Genomic DNA, 27571 nt, shown 5'->3' on the forward strand with positions numbered 1-27571 from the left:
GCCCGAATAAAACAACATAAATAACAAACATAAGTATGGCCAAAAGACAATGTTTTTGTTGCACCTGCAGTTTGAGTTGGTGATATAGGCATTTCCCTTCTGTAGCCCTACCAATAGCATGGACTTCCTTTGGCAGAAATTACGTAATAAATCATGAAACTATACAATACCAGAGAAATTATTTGTCAATCAATACTTATGAAAATCAACGACATCACGACTCACAAATAGGGTACTCTCGATTTCTCTTTCCGTCGTATGCTGTTTTTAAGCGTGGGCTTCCACCGCTCGATCAAATTTACATAAACTTAGCGCTTTCCACCAATCAGGATTGAGAACGCACGACATCTCTGCGATACAGAAACCCGCTCCTCCAACGCAAGCAGCGGCAACATTGTAGCGGAGAAACGCCAGCGGACGGGAAGCAACGAGGGGAGCGCCACGGAATAGACCCCGTTATATTGTTGTGATTGCCCCATCTAGATCGTATTCTGTCAGATCTCTCTGAAAAGTGAATCGGTACACCATTGAGGATGTCGGTGGCAGGGCTGAAGAAGCAATTTCACAAAGCCAGTCAGGTGAGCAGGAGACGCCCCGTTATATCACAATAAGTGGTAATGTTTCATCATAACGTTATGATTTTAATTAACCTATCTAAACATGACATTGATCTATCTGTTAGACAAACAACGACAATATAATAAAGCAATATTTCTGGCTTGACGTCATGGTCTATTAGTTCCAATCCACTCTCGCTTTCATAATCAAGCTTACAAGTAGCGAGTCGACATCATTGTTGTGTTGTGTATTTTCTGGCCCCGTGCCTCCAGTGCTGTCAGGAATGTGCATGTATGGTCGGGAGCGAGCGATCTACTTGAGCCTAGAGAGAGAAAAACATGTAGGCGACCTGCAACTAGTAGCAAGTGCAGCAGGTTCTTTTTCCAAATTTGGGATTGTTTTGCTTGCCAGCGCGATTTTATCATTCATTTGCCAGATGGTGCTTTTCTCTGAATAGGGTTCCTGACTGATATGCATTTGCTCGCAGGCTTAACAAAGACATACAATGGAGAACATAGCAGTACCACAAGCTGTCCACCTCCTTTTGGTCAAGTTCTCAACGGGCTCCCAGCTAGCTTGCCAGCCACCTGCTTTGCTGTCCTTTAGCCTAGTTTTAGGCAATGATCTTTCATGGTAGCACCCAATGTGCATGTAGCCTCAGTTGTGAGTTGATGAAGATGTCTTGCTGTCTTGTTTCAGAAGTGTTGCTCCCTTCCCTATTTATATTATACAATTGGTCTGTCCATCTGTCTGCCTGTAAAGTCTGTCTGCCTGCCTGTAAAGTACAGTTGAATTCGGAAGTTTACATACAATTAGATTGGAGTCATTAAAACTCGTTTTTCAACCACTCCATAAATTTCTTGTTAACTAACTATAGTTTTAGCAAGTCGGTTAGGACATCTACTTTGTGCATGACACAAGTCATTTTTCCAACAATTGTTTACAGACAGATTATTTCACTTACAATTCACTGTATCACAATTCCAGTGGGTCAGAAGTTTACATACACTAAGTTGACTGTGCCTTTAAACAGCTTGGAAAATACCACAAAATGATGTCATGGCTTTAGAAGCTTCTGATAGGCTAACTGACATCATTTGAGACAATTGGAGGTGTACCTGGGGATGTATTTCAAGGCCTACCTTCAAACTCAGTGCATCTTTGCTTGACATGGGAAAATCAAAAGAAATCAGCCAAGACCTCAGAAAAAACATTGTAGACCTTCACAAGTCTGGTTCATCCTTGGGAGCAATTTCCAAATGCCTGAAGGTACCACATTCATCTGTACAAACAATAGCACGCAAATATAAACACCATGGGACCAGGCAGCCGTCATACCGCTCAGGAAGGAGACGTGTTCTGTCTCCTAGAGATGAACGTACTTTGTTGCGAAAAGTGCAAATCAATCCCAGAGCAACAGTAAAGGACTTCGTGAAGATGCTGGAGGAAACAGGTACAAAAGTATCTATATCCACAGTAAAACAAGTTCTATATCGACATAACCTGAAAGGCTGCTCAGCAAGGAAGAAGCCACTGCTCCAAAACCACAATAAGAAATCCAGACTACGGTTTGCAACTGCACATGGGGACGAAGATCGTACTTTTTGGAGAAATGTCCTCTGGTCTGATGAAACAAAAATAGAACTGTTTGGCCATAATGACCATTGTTATGTTTGGTGGAAAAAGGGGGACGCTTGCAAGCCGAAGAACATCATCCCAACCGTAAAGCACAGGGGGTGGCAGCATCATGTTGTTGGGGTGCTTTGCTGCAGGAGGGACTGGTGCACTTCACAAACTAGATGGCATCTTGAGGAAGGAAAATTATGTGGATATATTGAAGCAACATCTCAAGATATCAGTCAGGAAGTTAAAGCTTGGGTCATCCAAATGGACAATGACCCCAAGCATACTTTCAAAGTTGTGGCAAAATGGCTTAAGGACAACAAGGTATTGGCCATCACAAAGCCCTGACCTCAATCCTATAGAAAACTTGTGAGCAGAACTGAAAAAGCGTGTGCGAGCAAGGAGGCCTACAAACCTGCCTCAGTTACACCAGCTCTGTCAGGATGGATGGGCCAAAATTCACCCAACTTATTGTGGGAAGCTTGTGGAAGGTTACCCGAAACGTTTGACCCAAGTTAAACAATTTAAAGGCAATACTACCAAATACTAATTGAGTGTATGTAAACTTCTGACCCACTGGAAATGTGATGAAAGAAATAAAAGCTGAAATAAATAATTCTCTACTATTATTCTGACATTTCACATTCTTAAAATAAAGTGGTGATCCTAGCTGACCTAAGACAGGGAATTTTACTCTGATTAAATGTCAGGAATTGTGAAAAACTGAGTTTAAATGTATTTGGCTAAGTTGTATGTAAACTTCCGGCTTCAACTGTATGTCTGCCTGTCTGTCTGTCAGAATCTTTTCCCACTTGTTTTCAGGAAACCCCTTGTTGTGTTCGAAGTCACATTCTGATGCCATGCTGTGTAGGCTAAAATATATCTTTTCACCTGTGGAGATAGTTAACTTGTTACCAGACAACCTAGATAACGTGCACACTGAATAGACAGCACACATCGCAAAGAAAATGGGTCAGTCTCTAGGCACACAACCTATTTATTCCCATGTAGTAGACCAACTAGTGTAGTTTTGGTCCAAGCAAGTACAAACATGTCACACTGGTTGTATAATCAGTCTATCAGAATTCAATGACCTTTTCTAATACGTACATTGTTGCCTATCTTCCACCACAATTACTCAGCACGAAAAGACAGCACGGCACTGGAATGTGGCATATTAGAACAATCAAATCAAATCAAATTGATTTATATAGCCCTTCGTACATCAGCTAATATCTCAAAGTGCTGTACAGAAACCCAGCCTAAAACCCCAAACAGCAAGCAATGCAGGTGTAGAAGCACAGTGGCTAGGAAAAACTCCCTAGAAAGGCCAAAACCTAGGAAGAAACCTATAGAGGAACCAGGCTATGAGGGGTGGCCAGTCCTCTTCTGGCTGTGCCGGGTGGAGATTATAACAGAACATGGCCAAGATGTTCAAATGTTCATAAATGACCAGCATGGTCCAATAATAATAAGGCAGAACAGTTGAAACTGGAGCAGCAGCACGACCAGGTGGACTGGGGACAGCAAGGAGTCATCATGTCAGGTAGTCCTGAGGCATGGTCCTAGGGCTCAGGTCCTCCAAGAGAGAGAAAGAAAGAGAGAAAGAGAGTATTAGAGAGAGCACACTTAAATTCACACAGGACACAGAATAGGACAGGAGAAGTACTCCAGATATAACAAACTGACCCTAGCCCCCCGACACATAAACTACTGCAGAATAAATACTGGAGGCTGAGACAGGAGGGGTCAGGAGACAATGACTCATGATAGACCGTGTGTGTACGTGTGTGTGGATTCACATTACCATGCTCTGAGAATGGATCGTGTTCATCACGGTAGAACATTGTCATTCAGTTGTTGCTTGGGACCATGAGGTTGAATATATGCATTATTATCTGATTATGCAGCTGGGTAAAAGTTATTAAAAATAATTCATTTAGTGGTAAATGTCAACATATTTCCAATAATCTGAACATTGTAACTGTATTTTCTGTCTGTCCGTCCATCTGTCTGGTTTTACTGCCTCAGCAGATCATGTTTTTATCTGGTTCCTGTCTGGTAATGTACCACCAAAGATATTAAACTCATTCCTGTTATTCGGTTCAATCGGCGTGATTTTCCACTGTTATTCACCTAAAGGGAAGCGGAATGGAATATTGGTCTTAGATGAACAAACAGGCGTGTGTGTGTGTGTGTGTGTGTGTGTGTTCACAGTCACACCCAGTAGTGTTTATGAAGCTACCTCTACTTGATCACATCAAAGTGTGATCCATTCTGACACTGTGACAACAGTGTGGCTGTGTCCCAAGTGGCACCATATTCCCTATATAGTGCAATACTTTTGACATGGGCCCATAGGGGTCAATATCAGTGTACTATATAGGGAGTAGGGTGCCTTTTGGGATGCAACCTGTGACTGACAGCAAACACAATACTGTAGCCTTCTCTCCCCTCCCCTCCCTATATCTCCCCGGTGATAATTGGTTCTGTTATGTGCGGTGGTGGTCTCTTAACCTTCCACTACTCTGTTTACGGTGTGAAGTCCTCTCATTACCCTGGTTACACTCCTTCAGAGTGAAAGATGAAGCCATTGTCTGAGAGAAGGTTTATGGGTATCTGTCGCCCCCTCCTTTATCTTGTACATTTTTTATGTATCTGGGTGGAGTAAACTTACTGACCTGAGTCAGGCTCTAACAGGCTGTAAAATAAGGTAGTCAATACTTAGGGACATGTCATTTAAAAATAAATACATTTATTCTTATCCCAAACAATTAGAGTTAAGTACATTGCTCAAGGGCACATCAACAGATTTTTCACCTAGTCAGCTCGGGATTTGAACCAGCAACCTTTCAGTTAATGGGCCAACCCTCTTAACTGCTAGGCTACCTTCCACCCAACATCACACACCAACCATTATATACAGTATGTAACACAGTAGCATGTCCCCTCCAGTGGTGGATGCCAAGGCCTCTTGGCCAGGTCAGTTTACCCAGGTAGGAAGAAACCTCGAGAGGAACCAGAGTCATAAGTAGAAGGCCTTCCTCCTCTAGTTAGACACAATGGTCTGCATGGGTAGAAGTTCAAAGTACATATGCAGTATTAAACCGTCAATGCCAGACGGTTCTCTTTCAAGGTAAAAGACAATACCTGTTCCACTCTGTACATACAGTAGTCCCTGTCAGTCAGAAATACTGTGTGTTATCAGGGGACCGTGTTTAGCCTGTCTGCGTGTGTGTTTATCAATGGAGGTCAAGGTGCATGCTGCTTCATCTTGGTGTGTGTGTGAGTGCAGTTCTGTGTGGTGTATACAAGGTGTGTGTGTGTGTGAGTGCGATGTTATCACTGGGTTTAAATGTGTTTTTTTAATGGTGTGTTTCAGCACGTTAGCTGGTGAACATGAAATCCATTACAGTAGCTAAAGGAAGATATTGTGTAATGACGGTATTGAATGCGGCTAACACCCCCGTAAAAAACATATGAATCATTCATGTTAAAGAGGACTCAGCCAAACTGTGTGGCAGGTTTTCAGCTCATTAACATTTTGGCAGTTTATCAGCTGTCTATTGTAAGTTCCATTGGGAAATCCAGCAGCCATTCTTTTTGTGTAAATAGGGCTCTGGGGTTATGTTTCCTCTAGGTACAGATCTAGGATCAGTTTAGGATCAGGATCTAGGATCATTGTTCCCTTATGGGACAATAAAGATTGACTGAAGAAATATGAACACACACAAAAAAAACATTTTTGTTGTTGTATTCTGAGTTCCGACACACAGACTGTAAAAGCTTCTGTTCAATGCCAAGCCCAGCACAGTGACAGGGCTATCCTGTCTTCTGTCAGAAATCTCATTAATGCCTAAGGAATGGAATTCATTTCCCCACTGACATGTAGGAGTGTTTGTGTAATCTAGCTGTCCCAGGAGATGTCTCTGAATGTCCTAACAAAGCTCCTACCACTCTCTCTCTCCAGTCTCCACTATCACTTATTATGCTGTGCTCCCTCTTCACGGTCATCCTCAGAGACAGACAGGCAGGCAGGACAGATTGAAAGAGAGACAGACAGACAGGCAGGCAGGACAGATTGAAAGAGACAGACAGACAGGCAGGCAGGCCAGATTGAAAGAGAGACAGACAGACAGGCAGAAGCACGATGTCCATTGAGCTTTGACCAGCCATCTCCAGTGGACCCTGACCAGTTGTTCCGTCACTTTATCTTGTTGTGTTGTGAGGCTTTGTACAGAGGAGCCAGCAAAGTGCACAGCACACACACACTTCCTGCACACCAGTGGATTAGATTTAGGCATTCATTAAATATCTGCCTAAGAACATTTGCTAATCAAGGCTGTAGCTTAATAAAATAATAATAATACAAATAATAATGTTTGGTCTCCACACCTTGTTCCTGGATTTTCAACCTGCAGAATCAATTTTATTTTAGTAAACTAAACACGTCGATCCAGAGCATCACAAACCTGCTCAGTGGGTGACATGTCTGGTGTGTATGCAGGCCATGGAAGAACTGGGAAAAAGGGAAGGGGTCTGAATACTTTCCAAATGCACTATATACAGTGCCTTCGGAAAATATTCAGACCCCTTGACGTTTTCCTAATTTTGTTACGTTACAGCCTTATTCTAAAATATATTAAATAAAACACATGTCCTTAGCAATCTACACACAATATCCCAAAATGACAAAACAAAAACAGGTTTTTAGAAATGTTTGCATCTCTGCAGCACTCCACCAATCAGGCCTTTATGGTAGAGTGGCAAGACAGAAGGCTGTAACGGCTGTCGGAAGGAGTGGAGGATCAAGGTGCAGTGTGGTACGTGTTCATCTTTATTATTGGAACTGAACACTGATTAACAAAAAAAACATGAAGAGAACGAACAAAACCGAAACAGTTCTGTCTGGTGCAGAAAGACACAAAACAGAAAACAACTACCCACAAAAAAAAAAGGCTACCTAAGTATGGTTCTCAATCAGAGACAACAATAGACAGCTTCCTCTGATTGAGAACCACACCCGGCCAAACACACAGAAATAGAAAACATAGAGGACTCTCAGACCATGAGAAACAAGATTCTCTGGCCTGATGAAACCAAGATTGAACACTTTGGTCTGAATGCCAAGTGTCACGTCTGGAGGAAACCTGGCACCATCCCTAAGGTGAAGCATGGTGGTGGCATCATCATGCTGTGGGGATGTTTTTCAGCGGCAGGGACTGGGAGACTAGTCAGGATCGAGGGAAAAATGAATGGAGCAAAGTGCAGAGATCCTTGATGAAAACCTGCTCCAGAGCGCTCAGGACCTCAAACTGGGACGAAGGTTCACCGTCCAACAGGGCAATGACCCTAAGCACATTCTGACAAGTCTCTGAATGTCCTTGAGTGGCCCAGCAAGAGCCCGGACATGAACTTGATCGAACATCTCTGGAGAAACCTGAAAATAGCTGTGCAGCTACGCACCCCCTCCAACATGACAGAGCTTGAGAGGATCTGCTGAGAAGAATGGGAGAAAATACAGTTGTGCAAAGCTTGTAGCGTCATAACCAAGAAGTCTCTGATGTAATCGCTGCCTAAGGTGCTTCAACAAAGTACTGAGTAAAGGGTCTGAATACTTATGTAAATGTGATATTTCAGTTTTTAATTATTTTTTATAAATTAGCAAACATATCTAAACTTGTTTTTGCTCTGTCATTATGGGGTATTGTGTGTAATCAATTTCAGAATAAGGCTGTAACGTAACAAAATGTGATTTGATTTGATTTGATTTTGATTTGAAAACGTCAAGGGGTCTGAATACTTTCTGAAGGCACTGCATATAATATATATTATGATTCTAATTATATTTTTAATTCACACCTGCACTGTTGGAGCTCAGAACTGAAGTGTTTTACTGTAATACATCTGAGACCCTGTGCGTGTGACTAGATAAACATCTGATCTGCTGAATGTGTGTCAGTGTGTCAGCTACATAATGTACTCAGACCTTTTAAAGAAAAAAAAAATACCTTTATTTTACTAGGCAAGTCAGTTAAGAACAAATTCTTATTTTCAATGACGGCCTAGGAACAGTGGGTTAACTGCCTGTTCAGGGGCAGAACGACAGATTTGTACCTTGTCAGCTCGGGGATTCGAACTTGCAACCTTTCGGTTCCTAGTCCAACGCTCTAACCGCTCTAACCACTAGGCAACCCTGCCGCCCCAGACCTACTGGGTCTGCAATGTAATTCATGATTATTGATAAGCTTGATGTTGGTGCTCATCATCGGTCAAGAGGGGCTTTAGATTTTCAACCAGGTCATCAGTAGGTGTGTGTGTGTGTGTGTGTGTGTAGGTAGGTGTAGGTGTGTGTGTGTGCGTGCATCTTATGGCATAGTGGTCCACCTAACAGTTGTTCCCAGGGCAGTGGTTGACCTTTTCATGACCTTGTGGCACGACACCAATTCTATTTTTTAAGATAGAATTGTAAGATTTTTCCATATATCCTGCGTTTTCCTTCCTGATTACCTACATTTTGTAACCCTGAATCTGATTCACTCGTAGTTTAAACCCATCAGACTTCACCCTGGTCCTAGTCTACTCACTTTCAAAGCACTAACAAGTTGGTTACAGCCAGCTGCTGTAGTATTCATTTTTCAATATTCGTATTTATACCTTATTTCTCTCTCTCTCCCTCATACAAGAACGTTATCCCTCCCTCCCTCCTCCCTCCCTCCCTCCCTCCCTCCCTCCCTCCCTCCCTCCCTCCCTCCCTCCCTCCCTCCCTCCCTCCCTCCCTCCCTCCCTCCCTCCCCTACAGAACGGTAGCTCTCTCTCTCTCCCTCCAACAATAATATTAGCTCTTTCTCTCAAAAGAACATTCTCTCTCTCTCTCTCTCTCTCTCTCTCTCTCTCTCCCCAAAATAATTCTCTGTTAAATAAGCACCATCATTCCTCTTGACAGACCCTTAAAATATTCATGCCTGAGATGTTTTGTTTATAATGGGTTCTGACCTTTCGCTGGTGTGGAGTGTGGCTATGGTGATCTATGATGTTCACCATGTCCTGGCCTTAGTGATACAGTGGCAAATGGAAGTCTATACACCCCTTACACAATCTTCACATTTTCCTGCCTTAAAATGAAATAAAATGTATTACATTTGATATATTTCCTACAGATGTACACAACTTACTCCACATATTCAGAGATAAGGCTTAAATATTGCAGTCCAGCAATGGTTTCCCCAAAAATGTACTGAGCTTGTGTAATTTTGACTGTTGCCCTAAGAGTTGTGCAAAGTTGATAGAATCTTATTTAAAATGATAACAGGTTGTAATTGCTGCCAAAGTTGCTTCCACCAAGTATTAACTCTGGGGTGTGAAGACATCTTAGTTTATTTGATTAATTTGGAACATTTTCTATAATTTGTCTTTCACCATGACAATGTGGAGGAGGATGTGTAGATGTGTAGAGTAAAAATCCCTGAAATGTATCCCTTCTCGTTTTAAGGCAGCAAAATGTGAAGACTGTAAAAGGGGTGTGTAGACTTTCAATAGCAGCTGTATATCATATCATGTTCTGGCCAGTTGTTGCTGTTCCATCTCTCCCCTTCTAAAGTCCTGCTGAATTCCCACTAGAATCTCTCCTGGGGGAGATTCAGGAAAGCAGGGGAAATACTGAAACAGCTGTTTTTTCAAAGGAAATGTAGTAGCTTATCAGTGTTCAGTTGTCTCAGTATCAGTAGCAGCATCAATGGGAAATGACAGGGTGAACTCTCGGAACTGATGAGTGTGATTGTTTTGAAAACAGTGCTGTAGGCCTATACTGTTACTGCACTGTACTGGTGGGTATCAATTCTTACATTAGTATGGATGTAGACTTAGTACTAGATGCCCTACTGTATCTAACTAATCCAATAACAACATGTTAGGTATCAACTCTTACATTAGTATGGATGTAGACTTGGTACTAGATGCCCTACTGTATCTAACTAATCCAATAACAACATGTTAGGTATCAACTCTTACATTAGTATGGATGTAGACTTGGTACTAGATGCCCTACTGTATCTAACTAATCCAATAACAACATGTTAGGTATCAACTCTTACATTAGTATGGATGTAGACTCAGTACTGTCATGATAGCAGGGAGCAGTTTCAGTATGGTTTCCTGCCCACTTGTTTAACTGTTGTCATGATAGCAGGGAGCAGTTTCAGTATGGTTTCCTGCCCACTTGTTTAACTGTTGTCATGATAGCAGGGAGCAGTTTCAGTATGGTTTCCTGCCCACTTGTTTAACTGTTGTCATGATAGCAGGGAGCAGTTTCAGTATGGTTTCCTGCCCACTTGTTTAACTGTTGTCATGATAGCAGGGAGCAGTTTCAGTATGGTTTCCTGCCCACTTGTTTAACTGTTGTCATGATAGCAGGGAGCAGTTTCAGTATGGTTTCCTGCACACTTGTTTAACTGTTGTCGTGATAGCAGGGAGCAGTTTCAGTATGGTTTCCTGCACACTTGTTTAACTGTTGTCGTGATAGCAGGGAGTAGTTTCAGTATGGTTTCCTCCCCACTTGTTTAACTGTTGTCATGATAGCAGGGAGCAGTTTCAGTATGGTTTCCTGCCCACTTGTTTAACTGTTGTCGTGATAGCAGGGAGCAGTTTCAGTATGGTTTCCTCCCCACTTGTTTAACTGTTGTCATGATAGCAGGGACAGTTTCAGATGGTCCCTGCCCACTTGTTTAACTGTTGTCCTAGAGCTCTGAAATGCAATGCGCTATGGTTTCCTGCCCACTTGTTTAACTGTTGTCACGAGCAGTTTAGTATTTTTAAAACTTGTTTAACTGTTCATGTCATGATAGCAGGGACAGTTTCTTGGTTTTGAACTTGTTTAACTGTTGTTGTGATAGCAGCCACTGAGTCAGATGGTTTTTAAAATGTTTAACTGTTGTCATGATAGCAGGGAGCAAAGCATGTTTAACTGTTGTCATGATAGCAGGGAGCTAGTTTCTGATGGCATGCAACACTTGTTTAACTGTTGGGGATGATAGCAAAATAGTTTCAGTATGGTTTCCGCCCCACTTGTTTAACTGTTGTCAATAAAATATAAAACAGTTTCATTATGGTTTTGCCCATGTTTAACTGTTTCTTGGCACACTTGTTTAACTTGATGTCCCTTGTTTAACTGTTGTCATGATAGCAGGGTCAGTTTCAGTATTTTTGCCCACTTGTTTAAATGGTCATGATAGCAGGGAGCAGTTTCAGTATGGTTTCGACTTGTTTAACTGTTATGAAGACTGTTGATACTTGTTTAACTGTTGTCATGATAAGGGAATAGTTTCAGTATGGTTTCCGTCACTTGTTTAACTGTTGTCATGAAGGGAGCAGTTTCAGTATGGTTTCCACAAAACACTTGTTTACCTTTCTAATGCAGGGACAGTTTTATGGTTTACTGCCCACTTGTTTAACTGTTGTAATGATAGCAGGGAGCAAAAATCATCACTTGTTTAACTGTTGTCATGATAGCAGGGAGTAAATGGTTTTCCCACTTGTTTAACTTGAGCAGTTTCAGTATGGTTTCTGCCCACTTGTTTAACTGTTGTCATGAAAGCAGGGAGACAAGTTTCAGTATGGTTTCCTGCCCACTTGTTTAACTGTTGTCGGATGATAGCAAGAATCAGTTTCAGAATCAAATGAGAATGGTTTCTGCCCATCCTGTTTAACTGCTGTAGGTACTGCAACCTCGGCCTCACTTGTTTAACTGTTGTCGTGATAGCAGGGGAGGTTTCAGTATGGTTTCCCCACTTGTTTAACTGTTGTCGCATGGATAGTTTCAGTATTTTTCCACTTGTTTCTCCAGTGATCATGGTTTCCTCCCCACTTGTTTAACTGTTGTTCTGTGATAGCAGGGGAGTTTCAGATGGTTTTACTTGTTTAACAGTTGTTTGGTTTCAGTATGGTTTCCCCCCACTTGTTTAACTGTTGTCATGATAGCATATGGCACTTGTTTAACTGTTGTCGTGATAGCAGGGAGCAGTTTCAGTATGGTTTCCTGGCCTTGTTTAACTGTTGTCATGATAAATGTTCAGTATGGTTTCCTGCCCACTTGTTTAACTTTTTAACAGTATTGCCCACTTGTTTAACTGTTGTCATGATAAAAGTAGGGTTGTCGTGATAGCAGGGAGCAGTTTCAGTATGGTTTCCTGCCCACTTGTTTAACTGTTGTCATGATAGCAGGGAGCAGTTTCAGTATGGTTTCCTGCCCACTTGTTTAACTGTTGTCGTGATAGCAGGGAGCAGTTTCAGTATGGTTTCCTCCCCACTTGTTTAACTGTTGTCGTGATAGCAGGGAGTAGTTTCAGTATGGTTTCCTGCCCACTTGTTTAACTGTTGTCGTGATAGCAGGGAGTAGTTTCAGTATGGTTTCCTGCCCACTTGTTTAACTGTTGTCTGATTGCAGTTTCAGTATGGTTTCCTCCCCACTTGTTTAACTGTTGTCATGATAGCAGGGAGCAGTTTCAGTATGGTTTCCTGCCCACTTGTTTAACTGTTGTCATGATAGCAGGGAGCAGTTTCAGTATGGTTTCCTGCCCACTTGTTTAACTGTTGTCGTGATAGCAGGGAGCAGTTTCAGTATGGTTTCCTCCCCACTTGTTTAACTGTTGTCATGATAGCAGGGAGTAGTTTCAGTATGGTTTCCTGCCCACTTGTTTAACTGTTGTCGTGATAGCAGGGAGCAGTTTCAGTATGGTTTCCTGCCCACTTGTTTAACTGTTGTCATGATAGCAGGGAGCAGTTTCAGTATGGTTTCCTCCCCACTTGTTTAACTGTTGTCATGATAGCAGGGAGCAGTTTCAGTATGGTTTCCTCCCCACTTGTTTAACTGTTGTCATGATAGCAGGGAGCAGTTTCAGTATGGTTTCCTGCCCACTTGTTTAACTGTTGTCATGATAGCAGGGAGTAGTTTCAGTATGGTTTCCTCCCCACTTGTTTAACTGTTGTCATGATAGCAGGGAGCAGTTTCAGTATGGTTTCCTCCCCACTTGTTTAACTGTTGTCATGATAGCAGGGAGTAGTTTCAGTATGGTTTCCTCCCCACTTGTTTAACTGTTGTCGTGATAGCAGGGAGCAGTTTCAGTATGGTTTCCTCCCCACTTGTTTAACTGTTGTCATGATAGCAGGGAGTAGTTTCAGTATGGTTTCCTCCCCACTTGTTTAACTGTTGTCGTGATAGCAGGGAGCAGTTTCAGTATGGTTTCCTGCCCACTTGTTTAACTGTTGTCGTGATAGCAGGGAGCAGTTTCAGTATGGTTTCCTGCCCACTTGTTTAACTGTTGTCATGATAGCAGGGAGCAGTTTCAGTATGGTTTCCTCCCCACTTGTTTAACTGTTGTCATGATAGCAGGGAGCAGTTTCAGTATGGTTTCCTCCCCACTTGTTTAACTGTTGTCATGATAGCAGGGAGCAGTTTCAGTATGGTTTCCTGCCCACTTGTTTAACTGTTGTCATGATAGCAGGGAGCAGTTTCAGTATGGTTTCCTCCCCACTTGTTTAACTGTTGTCATGATAGCAGGGAGCAGTTTCAGTATGGTTTCCTGCCCACTTGTTTAACTGTTGTCGTGATAGCAGTATGGTTTCCTGCCCACTTGTTTAACTGTTGTCAGTATGGTTTCCTGGTTTCCTGCCCACTTGTTTAACTGTTGTCGTGATAGCAGGGAGTAGTTTCAGTATGGTTTCCTGCCCACTTGTTTAACTGTTGTCATGATAGCAGGGAGTAGTTTCAGTATGGTTTCCTCCCCACTTGTTTAACTGTTGTCATGATAGCAGGGAGTAGTTTCAGTATGGTTTCCTGCCTACTTTTTTAACTGTTGTTGATTCATTGTCGGTTAGTTGTTTGTTTACACAAATCAATGTAAAGGTATGTTGGCTGTGTGTTATCACAGCCCAGGGAATTGTCCTGTTATATCCCTGTGGAAGGAAAAGGGTCCATGTGAAAACTCCCCCCTGGACTTTCTGAATCCTCTTTATATTGTTGCCACAGCATTCTTTTCAAAGAACAGGAAACTGCAGAGTAACACTCGCAGAGTAACACTCGGTCTCCCATTGTCACTCGGTCTCCCATTGTCACTCGGTCTCCCATTGTCACTCGGTCTCCCATTGTCACTCGGTCTCCCATTGTCACTCGGTCTCCCATTGTCACTCGGCCTCCCATTGTCACTCGGTCTCCCATTGTCACTCGGCCTCCCATTGTCACTCGGTCTCCCATTGTCACTCGGTCTCCCATTGTCACTCGGTCTCCCATTGTCACTCGGTCTCCCATTGTCAAGATATTAAAGAAAAGCACAATAGGAAAAAAGACGTTATTGGCCGTACCTTCTAAAACATTTGACAAACGTTTCTCCTCACGAGCAATATTGGGTCCATATTCATGATTCTTCTCAGAGTAAGAGTGCTGATCTAGGATCAGGTCCCCCCTGTCCATATAAATCTTATTCATTATGATTTAAAAGGCACATCAGTTCCTAGACCAGCACTCTTTCTTGAGACGCTGCATTAATACGTGCCCAGAACTTTCCCAAATGCTCAAAGAAGAGCCAACTGTGTCTAACTGAATTCACTTTTGAGTAGAATGGAATAGAAAAAAATAGAAGTGGTTGCACCGTCCAAAACCTTTTAAGAACTTCGTCATCAGTTTCACTTCACGCAGTTCAGAATGTTCCCAAATGTTCAACGTAGAGCCCAACAGCATCTAACTAACTTCACTCCAGAAGTCTCCGAAGTCACTCTTCCTTGATTAGATGTGGTAGTCCAAGGCTCTTGGCCCCCAGTGGTAATTTTAGTTAATTGCTGGGGGATAATTACACCTCCAATGTACATCAGGTTACGTCAATCTGGATTAAGAGCTGCCATGGTTTTGACCTGTAATCTGGTGCGGTGACTCAATGGTGAATTAGGAGCAGCTGTAGCCAGCTGGAGACAATCATTGTCACCCCACAGCTGCTCTCTTTATCTCAACCTTTTTTCTCTCTCTCTCTCTCTCTCTTTCTCTCTCTCTCTCTCTCCCCCCACCCAGCTAATCTCTTTATCTCAACATTTTTTTCTCTCTCTCTTCTCAGCATTTTTTTCTCTCTTTCTCTCTTATAGCAGCAGGCCAATGGCCCCCAACACTGCACATTGGCTATGCTAAGATATCTTAATTTAGTTTGATTCTATGTTGTTTCAAAAGGTCCATCCAATTGGGAATGGACATCAATTCAACATCTATTCCATGTTGGTTTAACGTAATTTTGTTGAAATAACGTGGGAACAACATTGAATCAACCAGTGTGTACCCAGTGGGATGTCAATATTCATGCAGGTAGAAACTCTAGTCATTGAAGTGGTTGCAATTCCATATTTGACACATTGCTCTGTGGCCTAGCTGTGTTACATTTCTCCACAGTACGTTTCATTCACATCTCTCTGCGATTCACCCCCTCCGTTGTCCTAGAAATGTTTGGCAACCGTATTGGGCTAATATCCTCCGTCAGAGATGGCTAATTTTACCCGGTGGCCTAGATGGGGTGTTGAGCGTTCAGTGGCAGACTGGTTGTAGTAGAGGCACAGTGTTGAAGGGAAATAAAAGGGACAGATTTGAGGCAGCCAGCCCAGGGGACAGACCAGCTAATGGGGGAAAGCCATGTGGGCTCCCCCCTGGAGTGATATGACTGTATTAGGTAAGTAGGTGGGTAGGTGGTGTGCTGGTATAATGGAAATGGTTTCGAACCATGCTTGCATGATATGTATCCTTGTCTGAGACCTGTAGATTTGCGTTGGACCGAATGTCCAATTTTGTGGAGTGTTTCATTCCTCTGCACCTGTGATGCTTTGTCAGGTGTGTCGATGGCTATCCTACTCTGATTTGACTATCACTATTTATTTATTTGTATTTATTTTTTATTTAACCTTTATTTAACTAGGCAAGTCAGTTAAGAACAAATTATTATTTACAATGACGGCCTACCAAAAGGCAAAAGGCCTCCTGCGGGGACGGGGGCTGGGAATAAAAATATAATTATAGGACAAAACACACATCAGGACAAGAGAGACACCACAACACTCATAAAGAGACCTAAGACAACATAGCATGGCAGCAACACCTGACAACACAGCATGGCAGCAACATCACATGACAACAACATAGTAGCAGCACAACAGGCAGCAGCACAGCATGGTAGCAGCACAAAACATGTTACAAACATTGGGCACAGACAACAGCACAAAGGCAAGAAGGTAGAGACAATAATACATCACGCCAAGCAGCCACAGCTGTCAGTAAGTGTCCATGATCGAGTCTTTGAATGAAGGGGTGGAGATAAAACTGTCCAGTTTGAGTGTTTTTTGCAGCTCGTTCCAGTCGCTCGCTGCAGCGAACTGAAAAGAGGAGCGACCCAGTGATATGTGTGCTTTGGGGACCTTTAACAGAATGTGACTGGCAGAACGGGTGTTGTATGTGGAGGATGAGGCCTGCAGTAGTTATCTCAGATAAGGGGGAGTGAGGCCTAAGGGTTTTTTATAAATAAGCATCAACCAGTGGGTCTTGCAACAGGTATACAGAGATGATCAGTTTACAGAGGAGTATAGAGTGCAGTGATGTGTCCTATAAGGAGCATTGATGTCAAATCTGATTGCCGAATGGTAAAGAACATCTAGCCGCTCAAGAGCACCCTTACCTGCCGATCTCCGTAGTCTAGCATGGGTAGGATGGTCATCTGAATCAGGGTTAGTTTGGCATCTGGGGAGAAAGAGGAGTGATTACGATAGAGGAAACCAAGTCTAGATTTAACTTTAGCCTGCAGCTTTGAAATGTGCTGACAGAAAGACAATGTGCCGTCTAGCCATACTCCCAAGTACTTGGTGATTACCTCAAGCTCTAAACCATCAGAGGTAGTAATCACACCTGTGGGGAGAGGGGCATTCTTCTTACCAAACCACATGACCTTTGTTTTGGAAGTGTTCAGAACAAGGTTAAGGGCAGAGAAAGCTTGTTGGATACTAAGAAAGCTTTGTTGTAGAATGCTTAACACAAAATCCAGGGAGGGGCCAGCTGAGTAAAAGACTATCATCTACATATAAATGGATGAGAGAGCTTCCTACTGCCTGAGCTATGTTGTTGATGTAAATTGAGAAGACTGTGGGACCTAGGATCGAGCCTTGGTGTACTCCCTTGGTGACAGGCAGTGGCTGAGACAGCAGATGTTCTGACTTTATACACTGCGCTCTTTGAGAGAGGTAGTTAGTAAACCAGGCCAAAGACCCCTCAGAGACACCAATACCCCTTAGCTGGCCCACAAGAATGGAATGATCTACCGTATCAAAGCTTTGGCCAAGTCAATAAAAATAGCAGCACAACATTACTTAGTGTCACGATCATTGTATGGAGTAGACCAAAGCACAGCGTGGTTAGAATACATTCTTCTTTATTGCAGGAAGAACACTTAAACAAAACGATAAGACGACCGTGACTGCTAACGTGCAACATAACATAGACAATAACCCACGAAATACCCAAAGAAGATGGCTGCCTAAATATGGTTCCCAATCAGAGACAACGATAAACACCTCCCTCTAATTGAGAACCAATCTAGGCAACCATAGACCTACATAAACACCTAGAGGGTAAACAACCCCATAAATCTACAAAACCCCTAGACAGTACAAAAACCCTAGCTGAGACAAAAACACACATACCACCCTCGTCACACCCTGACCTAACCAAAATATATAAAGAAAACAACGAATACAGGGCGTGACACTTAGAATCATTTAACACCTTTAAGGTTGCAGTGACACATTCATAATCTGAGCAGAAACCAGATTGCATACCAGAGAGAATACTATAGACATCAAGAAAGCCAGTCAGTTGATTATTGACACGTTTTTCCAACGCTTTTTATAAACAGGTTAAAATAGAAATTGGCCTATAACAGTTAGGATCAGCTTGATCTCCTCCTTTAAATAAAGGGTGCACCGTGGCTGCCCTCCAAGCAATGGGAACCTCCCCCGAGAGGAGAGACAGATTAAAAGGTCAGAGATAGGCTTGGCGAAGATAGGGGCTGCAACCTTAAAGAAGAAAGGATCTAAACCATCTGACCCAGATGTTTTTTTGGGGTCAAGTTTAAGGAGCTCCTTTAGCACCTCAGACTCAGTGACCGACTGCAGGGAGAAACTTTGTAGTGCGGGCTTCTAAACTAATAATGGATCACAGTTATATAGCTTTTATTTACACATTGTACTATATGTCAAAGGATGTAAGATACTCTATGGCAAGGTAACATTCTGTACCCTGTCCACCACCAATACTGTAGAGGGCCTAACTGAAAGCATGTTTGAAAAGTAGGCTAGCTAACCCTACTGACACAGACACAGGCAGTGCCATGCAGCAAAGTCTGCACTAGAAAACTCAATGGGCAGAACTTCCTTTGAGAAAGTGGGTCTGTGGTAGCTTATTGGTTCATTGCAGTCCCTTAGATTTCACTCCTACTGCAACAGTGATACACGCCGTGTCTTCGACAGCACTGTTGATCTAGCAGTTTTGCTGACTGCAGCGCTGTGTGTTTTGTGTCCCAACTATCTACACAGTGCACCCCCCCTGCTACTGTACATTGTTGTGTTGATTTGCTGGCCCATTGGTTTCATAAGGTTAGTGGGTGGTACTGTGTGAATACTGGCCCATTGGTTGCATAAGGTTAGTGGGTGGTACTGTGTGAATACAGACTACGGCACTGTCATTGACGGTGTTGTCATAATGGTTAGTGATGACAAATACACACTGCCAGTGTATTGTGACTAATATGTATGGAAATTGGAACAGTATTCAAAATGTCAGGGTTGATGTGAAGTCCATTCGTTTGATGACGGGAATCTTCCTCCTCAAATTGAATCATCGGTAGAGAGTGGATAGTTTTTGTGCCAAAGGGCTTGGATGTTGCTTTGGGGGCCTATTCACCCTGTTCTATGCTGCTGCTGTGGTTGGCCCTACTGTACAGTAGCTTCTGCTATTCTGGGAGCTTAGCAGCAGCTGGTGTGTCTATGGCCATGCTTCCTCTGTCTCCGTCTCCGCTGATGTTACGCTGTCATCAACCCCCAGTGCTCGAGGGTGAAGTTTGCCCTAGCTACTGATCTAGGATCAGCTTCCCCTCCCACAATCCTCACATTAACCATTTGTGGGGGAAATGCAAAACTGACCCAAGCTCAGCGTCTAGGGGTAACTTCTCCCTACACCCATCGACCCCCAGCTGACACAGCTATGACACAGTATTCATTTTGCCTAGGGGATAACACACTACCCAAGCCTGAGCGTGAACTGTGAGACAAATAGATTTTTTGCAGTTGATTGCTGAGTGGGCTGATTGCACAATGTTTCGGTTGGTTTCACTTAACAAGGAAACTGTGACTAAGTTTGCACTACAGCCGTGATAGGCCTACGGTGTTTCATCATCAACCAATCTGGGTGAGTTTCCTGAAAACCTTGTTTGGTGGGCAATGTACGTATATGTGTGAACGAACAAAATGTGTGAAATGAAGCACTTTGTTGTTCTACAGGAGATGTGGGTAGTCTGGGTCGTCAAAATAAATTGAGAATCATATTAGCTACAAGGCTTTCAGGAAACTGGCAACTGAATGATAAGCACACAGCTGTCTGTTGACCTTTAGGCCAAGACTCCACTTTGACAACTTTGACTTAGCTTTTGAGCTGTTCTTGAAAGAAAAGCCTTTCTCCCACAGATTTCTTCTGCAGTGTGGTAGATAAACTCATTCAGATGACTCGGTCAAGGCTTGCATGCACACAAACACTTGTACACACACAAACACTTGTACACACACAAACACATGTACACACACACAAACACATGTACACACACACAAACACACAAACACATGTACACACACGAACACTTGTACACACACAAACACATGTACACACACAAACACATGTACACACACGAACACTTGTACACACACAAACACATGTACACACACAAAAACACACAAACACATGTACACACACATTCGCTTTCAAGAACTGAACCAGTCAGTGGTTGTTATTGTTCCTGTAATGAATGACCGTAGTCGTTTCAGCTGACAACCCCCAGGCTTGTAGAACACAGAGTGTTCCCTGAGCGGAAACCTTGTAAAATCACAGTTCAGCCCTGTACTGCATAAATACTACAGCCACAGTGTCACAGTTCAGCCCTGTACTGCATAAATACTACAGCCACAGTGTCACAGTTCAGCCCTGTACTGCATAAATGCTACAGCCACAGTATCACAGTTCAGCCCTGTACTGCATAAATACTACAGCCACAGTGTCACAGTTCAGCCCTGTACTGCATAAATGCTACAGCCACAGTGTCACAGTTCAGCCCTGTACTGCATAAATACTACAGCCACAGTGTCACAGTTCAGCCCTGTACTGCATAAATGCTACAGCCACAGTGTCACAGTTCAGCCCTGTACTGCATAAATACTACAGCCACAGTGTCACAGTTCAGCCCTGTACTGCATAAATACTACAGCCACAGTGTCACAGTTCAGCCCTGTACTGCATAAATACTACAGCCACAGTGTCACAGTTCAGCCCCGTACTGCATAAATACTACAGCCACAGTGTCACAGTTTAGCCCTGTACTGCATAAAGACTACAGCCACAGTGTCACAGTTCAGCCCTGTACTGCATAAATACTACAGCCACAGTGTCACAGTTCAGCCCCGTACTGCATAAATACTACAGCCACAGTGTCACAGTTTAGCCCTGTACTGCATAAAGACTACAGCCACAGTGTCACAGTTCAGCCCTGTACTGCATAAATACTACAGCCACAGTGTCACAGTTCAGCCCTGTACTGCATAAATACTACAGCCACAGTGTCACAGTTCAGCCCTGTACTGCATAAATACTACAGCCACAGTGTCACAGTTCAGCCCTGTACTGCATAAATACTACAGCCACAGTGTCACAGTTCAGCCCTGTACTGCATAAATACTACAGCCACAGTGTCACAGTTCAGCCCTGTACTGCATAAATGCTACAGCCACAGTGTCACAGTTCAGCCCTGTACTGCATAAATACTACAGCCACAGTGTCACAGTTCAGCCCTGTACTGCATAAATACTACAGCCACAGTGTCACAGTTCAGCCCTGTACTGCATAAATACTACAGCCACAGTGTCACAGTTCAGCCCCGTACTGCATAAATACTACAGCCACAGTGTCACAGTTTAGCCCTGTACTGCATAAAGACTACAGCCACAGTGTCACAGTTCAGCCCTGTACTGCATAAATACTACAGCCACAGTGTCACAGTTCAGCCCCGTACTGCATAAATACTACAGCCACAGTGTCACAGTTTAGCCCTGTACTGCATAAAGACTACAGCCACAGTGTCACAGTTCAGCCCTGTACTGCATAAATACTACAGCCACAGTGTCACAGTTCAGCCCTGTACTGCATAAATACTACAGCCACAGTGTCACAGTTCAGCCCTGTACTGCATAAATACTACAGCCACAGTGTCACAGTTCAGCCCTGTACTGCATAAATACTACAGCCACAGTGTCACAGTTCAGCCCTGAATACTGACTCACAGCCACCAACTTCTGCACCCAAGAAAAGGACACAAGCTGGTGTGAATCAGTGGTTGCCTTCCAAATGTCACCCTATTCCCTATTTAGTGCTCTACATTTGACCAGTGCCCAATAGGGTCTGGTTAAAAGCAGTGCGTCCTATATAGGGAATAGGTTGCCATTCGGGATGCACACAGTCTCTGATGTCCAGAGCCTGACAAATTCAACTGGGATATTGTCAGGTGTTATCGATGGCACATAGTTTTGTGAACTCTGAGGATCAGTTCAGTAACTCTGGCCATGAAGAGCTACGATTGTGCAGGCTTTTGTTCCAGCCATGCATTAACACACCTGATTCAACAAATCAAGACATTGATTTGGAGGCCAGTTCTGCCATATGTCTCTGGTTAGTGTCAAATCACTGAATCAGGAGGAGCCTGTCTGTCTGTCTGTCCATCTGTCTTATCTGTTATTAGCCAGTGCTGTGGCGTTGTGCCTGTGCCTTGTAGGACACATTAGCACCATTATATTTAGCCACCTGATGACAGAGTGGCATGCTGCTTTTTGTCCTCGCTAATTTGTGTGACATCACTCGTCATTCGCAGTGTTAGTGTGAAACCAGCCTACTTTTAGGAAAAAGAAACACCAAGTTCAAGGTTTATTTCCCTGTATTTGTTTCAGATAATGTTAGTGCTCTGAAGTGAAACTCAAAAAATGGTATGTGAGGATGAGGAGCGTGCACTTCTCTGGTAAAAGAGCATTTCACTGCTGGTTGATGTTCACACTTTTAGCTACCGTACAGTCCTACACTGTTGCAGTTAGCTAGTGGAGGTTTTTCTGTAGCACTTATTATAGTGAGACCTGGGTTCAAATAATATTCCAAATACTTTAGCTGTTCTTTATTGAGCTTGCCTGGTGCGATGGAACCAATTGAAAAGTCCCAAAAGTGCAAACCCCCCCCCTCTGGCTTTCACTAAAAGTATTACTATTTCAAATAGCATTTGAATCCAGGTCTGCAGTAGCCTACTCCTTCCAGAGGTAGGATGTCTGAGAAGCAAGGCTACACGCCAGACAGTACCTCTTAGCACCTTTTTTTATATCTAGAATCTTAAAGGGTTCTTCGGCTGTTCCATAGGAGAACCCATTGAAGAACCCTTTTTGTTCCAGGTAGAACCCTTTTGGGTTCCATGTATGACCCATTCAACAGAGGGAACCAAAAAGGGAGAAAGACACAAAGAGAAGAGTAGGGGTTCTCCTATGGGGACAGCCGAAGAACCCTTTTTCTAAGAGTGTGACGATGTAGTCATTTCCTTCCCATTGTGTGGTAAGGAGTAAAGGCTATCACAGTTTCCTCAGTCATGTAGATGTACAGAGAAAGGCATCTTGTGGTTTGTGTCGTCCAGCAGCTAGAGCCTCTGATCCCGGTACACATACTGTATGTCAGAGTCGACATGGGTTAGAATCTTAAGACAAAATACATTCTACACTTCTACACATGTTATGACATGCTGGTTTTGGAATTGAAACAGGGTCCCCCATCAGTGTGGCGTACATAGTATTTGTTTATATTTTACTGTGTAAGGTACAGAGCAGTGGAGGCTGCTGAGGGGAGGACGGCTCAAAATAATGTCTGGGATGGAGTGAATGGAATGGTATCCAAAAAGTGTGTTTGATACCATTCCATTAACTCAATTCCAACCATTATTTTGAGCCGTCCTCCCCTCAGAAACCTCCACTGGTACTGAGTGCTTTATGTGTATGGTGTTTTCTTCAGTACATACATTTGTAGGCTGCTTAACTTACCCTGTCCCATGGCTTAACCTACCCTGTCCCATGGCTTAACTTACCCTGTGCCATGGCTTAACTTACCCTGTCCCATGGCTTAACTCACCCTGTCCCATGGCTTAACCTACCCTGTCCCATGGCTTAACCCACCCTGTCCCATGGCTTAACTTACCCTGTCCCATGGCTTAACTTACCCTGTCCCATGGCTTAACTTACCCTGTCCCATGGATTAACCTACCCTGTCCCATGGCTTAACTTACCCTGTCCCATGGCTTAACTCACCCTGTCCCATGGCTTAACTTACCCTGTCCCATGGCTTAACTTACCCTGTCCCATGGCTTAACTTACCCTGTCCCATGGCTTAACCTACTCTGTCCCATGGCTTAACTTACCCTGTCCCATGGCTTAACTTACCCTGTCCCATGGCTTAACTCACCCTGTCCCATGGCTTAACTCACCCTGTCCCATGGCTTAACTTACCCCATACCCAGGATCATTTTTGTGAAGTGATCAGTTTTTTTGGACAAGCTATGTTTTCAAAACTAATGTTCACATGAATTCTGATTATATCCAGAAATACAGTATGTGTATATACAGTGCCTTGCGAAAGTATTCGGCCCCCTTGAACTTTGCGACCTTTTGCCACATTTCAGGCTTCAAACATAAAGATATAAAACTGTATTTTATCAGACCTGAACCCAATCGAGAATCTGTGGAAAGAACTGAAAATTGCTGTTCACAAATGCTCTCCATCCAACCTCACTGAGCTCGAGCTGTTTTGCAAGGAGGAATGGGAAAAATTTCAGTCTCTCGATGTGCAAAACTGATAAAGACATACCCCAAGCGACTTACCTGCCTGGTGTGTTCCTTGTTCTTCATGATGCTCTCTGCGCTTTTGTGGAGCTTCGCAACAAAAGGTGGCGCTACAAAGTATTAACTTAAGGGGGCTGAATAATTTTGCACGGCCAATTTTTCAGTTTTTGATTTGTTAAAAAAGTTTGAAATATCCAATAAATGTCGTTCCACTTCATGATTGTGTCCCACTTGTTGTTGATTCTTCACAAAAAAATACAGTTTTATATCTTTATGTTTGAAGCCTGAAATGTGGCAAAAGGTTGCAAAGTTCAAGGGGGCCGAATACTTTCGCAAGGCACTGTATCTTAGTTAGGAAGAATGCTATATTTCCCTTGACGGAGTGATACTGAATGTAATTTTTTTAAAACTTGGCCTCCCGGGTGGCGCAGTGGTTAAGGGCGCTGTACTGCAGAGCTAGGTGTGCCACCAGAGACTCTGGGTTCGCACAATTGGCCTAGCGTCGTCTGGGTTAGGGAGGGTTTGGCCAGAAGGGAAATCCTTGTCTCATCGCGCACCAGCGACTCCTGTGGCGGGCCGGGCACAGTGCGCGCTAACCAAGGTTGCCAGGTGCACTGTGCTTCCTCCGACACATTGGTGCGGCTGGCTTCTGGGTTGAATGGCGCTGTGTTAAGAAGCAGTGCGGCTTGGTTGGGTTGTGTATCGGAGGACGCATGACTTTCAACCTTCGTCTCTCCCGAGCCCGTACGGGAGTTGTAGCGATGAGACAAGATAGTAGCTACTAAACAATTGGATACCACGAAATTGGGGAGAAAAAGGGGTACAAAATAAATAAATAGATTTTTACTTATCCCACTCTCCCCTAAATGTCTGTGTCTTTTCCATAAAACCTCCATTACACAGTTCTTCTCCATAAAACCCATGTTACATCAAAGTTCCATTATCTGCTGTTCTAGGTGCTGTGTTCCACCTCCAGAGGTCAGGGGTCAGGTATATAGTGTCCTGGGTGGAAGTTGTCTTCAGGCTACAGTACTTACCCTCCTCACATCTATATCAGTGTCCGGTCTTCACAAAAAGGAGAGATGTAGAGAGAGTGTGGGAAGGTTTTTCCAGCTCTGTTGCCTCTCAACCTAAAATAATTTGGCATGGTAGTACATTCACATGCTCCAACACATATCACCTCTATTGGATAGTGGCAAACGTAGAATTATTGTTTAGTGTCAAACGTAGAATTATTGGTTAGTGTCAAACGTAGAATTATTGGTTAGTGACAAACGTAGAATTATTGGTTAGTGTCAAACGTAGAATTATTGGTTAGTGACAAACGTAGAATTATTGGTTAGTGACAAACGTAGAATTATTGGTTAGTGTCAAACGTAGAATTATTGGTTAGTGACAAACGTAGAATTATTGGTTAGTGACAAACGTAGAATTATTGGTTAGTGACAAATGTAGAATTATTGGTTAGTGACAAATGTAGAATTATTGGTTAGTGACAAACGTAGAATTATTGGTTAGTGTCAAACGTAGAATTATTGGTTAGTGTCAAACGTAGAATTATTGGTTAGTGACAAACGTAGAATTATTGGTTAGTGACAAACGTAGAATTATTGGTTAGTGGCAAACGTAGAATTATTGGTTAGTGGCAAACGTAGAATTATTGGTTAGTGACAAACGTAGACGTTGTCCTTTCCTCAGCCTACTAACCCTCCCTCCCTGCATGGATAAGTTACAATTACACCTAAGTGTTAGGATTCACCCCTTAGTGTCTTAGCAGAACAGAGTCAGGGGGATATTTCTGCAGTGATGCATACTGGTGTGTCTTGTCCTTTAGCAGCGCCTGGGTTTTTAGCTCTCTGACTGGTCTTCAAGGAGCTCAAAGTTCTGGACGTCTCTTTGACCGGTCTTCAAGGAGCTCAAAGTTCTGGACTTCTCTTTGACTGGTCTTCAAGGAGCTCAAAGTTCTGGACTTCTCTTTGACCGGTCTTCAAGGAGCTCAAAGTTCTGGACTTCTCTCTGACTGGTCTTCAGGGAGCTCAAAGTTCTGGACTTCTCTCTGACTGGTCTTCAGGGAGCTCAACGTTCTGGACTTCTCTCTGCCTGGTCTTCAAGGAGCTCAAAGTTCTGGACTTCTCTCTGACTGGTCTTCAAGGAGCTCAAAGTTCTGGACTTCTCTTGGACCGGTTTTCAGGGACCTCAAAGTTCTGGACATCTCTCTGACTGGTCTTCAAGGAGCTCAAAGTTCTGGACTTCTCTCTGACTGGTCTTCAAGGAGCTCAAAGTTCTGGACTTCTCTCTGACCTTCGTGGCTCAGCTGTTAGCCTACTTTTTAAGGAATTAGCCTACTGTACTGTACTAAATTTCCATCCATCCAAATTTTTCAAAATCCATCCTAAATTTTCTTATCACTGCCAAAGGAATGGTCTCTCTCTGCTTCAGAACTTAACTCCTTAGATTGACACCCAAGCTAACACATTTTGTTTCCCACAACGTTACAGGGAAGTTGTTTTTCAAATAACCAAAGGAGAACCTTTAGGCAATGCTATGGGAACGTTTAGTGTTAGCAGTCTTTTAAAACAAATGAGCCTGCCTGGTAGTGTCCCTGTCTGTTTGTGCTTTATTCCTCTCAGTGTGTGGTCATTCCCTGATTGATGACCTTTAATATGGGACCTATTTAGTAGGTTGTCATGACAAAGGTGTGCTGTATGACTTGACGATGATTAAAGAGTTGGCTAAATTATGTACAGTAGGAGACCACGTTAAAACCAAATGGTGAAACAGTTTCCTCTGGGGCTTGTAATCGGCTATCTTATTACAGTATTATTGTGTTGTTTGTGCTCTCCATAGCATGTATCTGCTACCAACCAACACATCTTTCTTTATAGTCATATATGGCACCACTTGAGCATGTTTTATGTAAATGGTTTCAGTAAAACACAGCCCATTAAGAATGACCATCTCCCGATTCAATTTGTGAGCCATCAGACAAGGTACATGTAGATTACAGGAGGTTGGTGGCACCTTAATTTGGGAGGACGGGCTCGTGGTAATGGCTGGAGCAGAATAAGTGGAATGGTGTCAACTACTATGTGTTTGATGCCATTCCATTTGTTCAGTTCCAGACATTATTATGAGCCTCCTCCCCTCAGCAGCCTCTTGTGATGTAGATTCAGACTGATACACTCTGACCTGCTGCAGGGGGGGA

At 43.2% G+C, this 27571-nt stretch overlaps 1 protein-coding gene across 2 annotated transcripts in view; it reads left to right on the plus strand.

Moving 5' to 3' along the window:
• Positions 1 to 352: 352 nt before the first annotated feature.
• Positions 353 to 27571, plus strand: part of sh3gl3a (SH3-domain GRB2-like 3a) — a 46802-nt gene continuing 19583 nt past the window's right edge. For both annotated transcript variants that reach the window (XM_042318809.1, XM_042318810.1), the window contains exon 1: positions 353 to 578. In XM_042318809.1, coding sequence (XP_042174743.1) covers positions 534 to 578 — 45 coding nt within the window. In that variant the 5' untranslated portion in view covers positions 353 to 533. The remainder of the gene's footprint in view (positions 579 to 27571) is intronic.

This window comes from Oncorhynchus tshawytscha, unplaced genomic scaffold (assembly GCF_018296145.1).
Source record: "Oncorhynchus tshawytscha isolate Ot180627B unplaced genomic scaffold, Otsh_v2.0 Un_contig_8142_pilon_pilon, whole genome shotgun sequence".
NCBI lineage: Eukaryota > Metazoa > Chordata > Actinopteri > Salmoniformes > Salmonidae > Oncorhynchus > Oncorhynchus tshawytscha.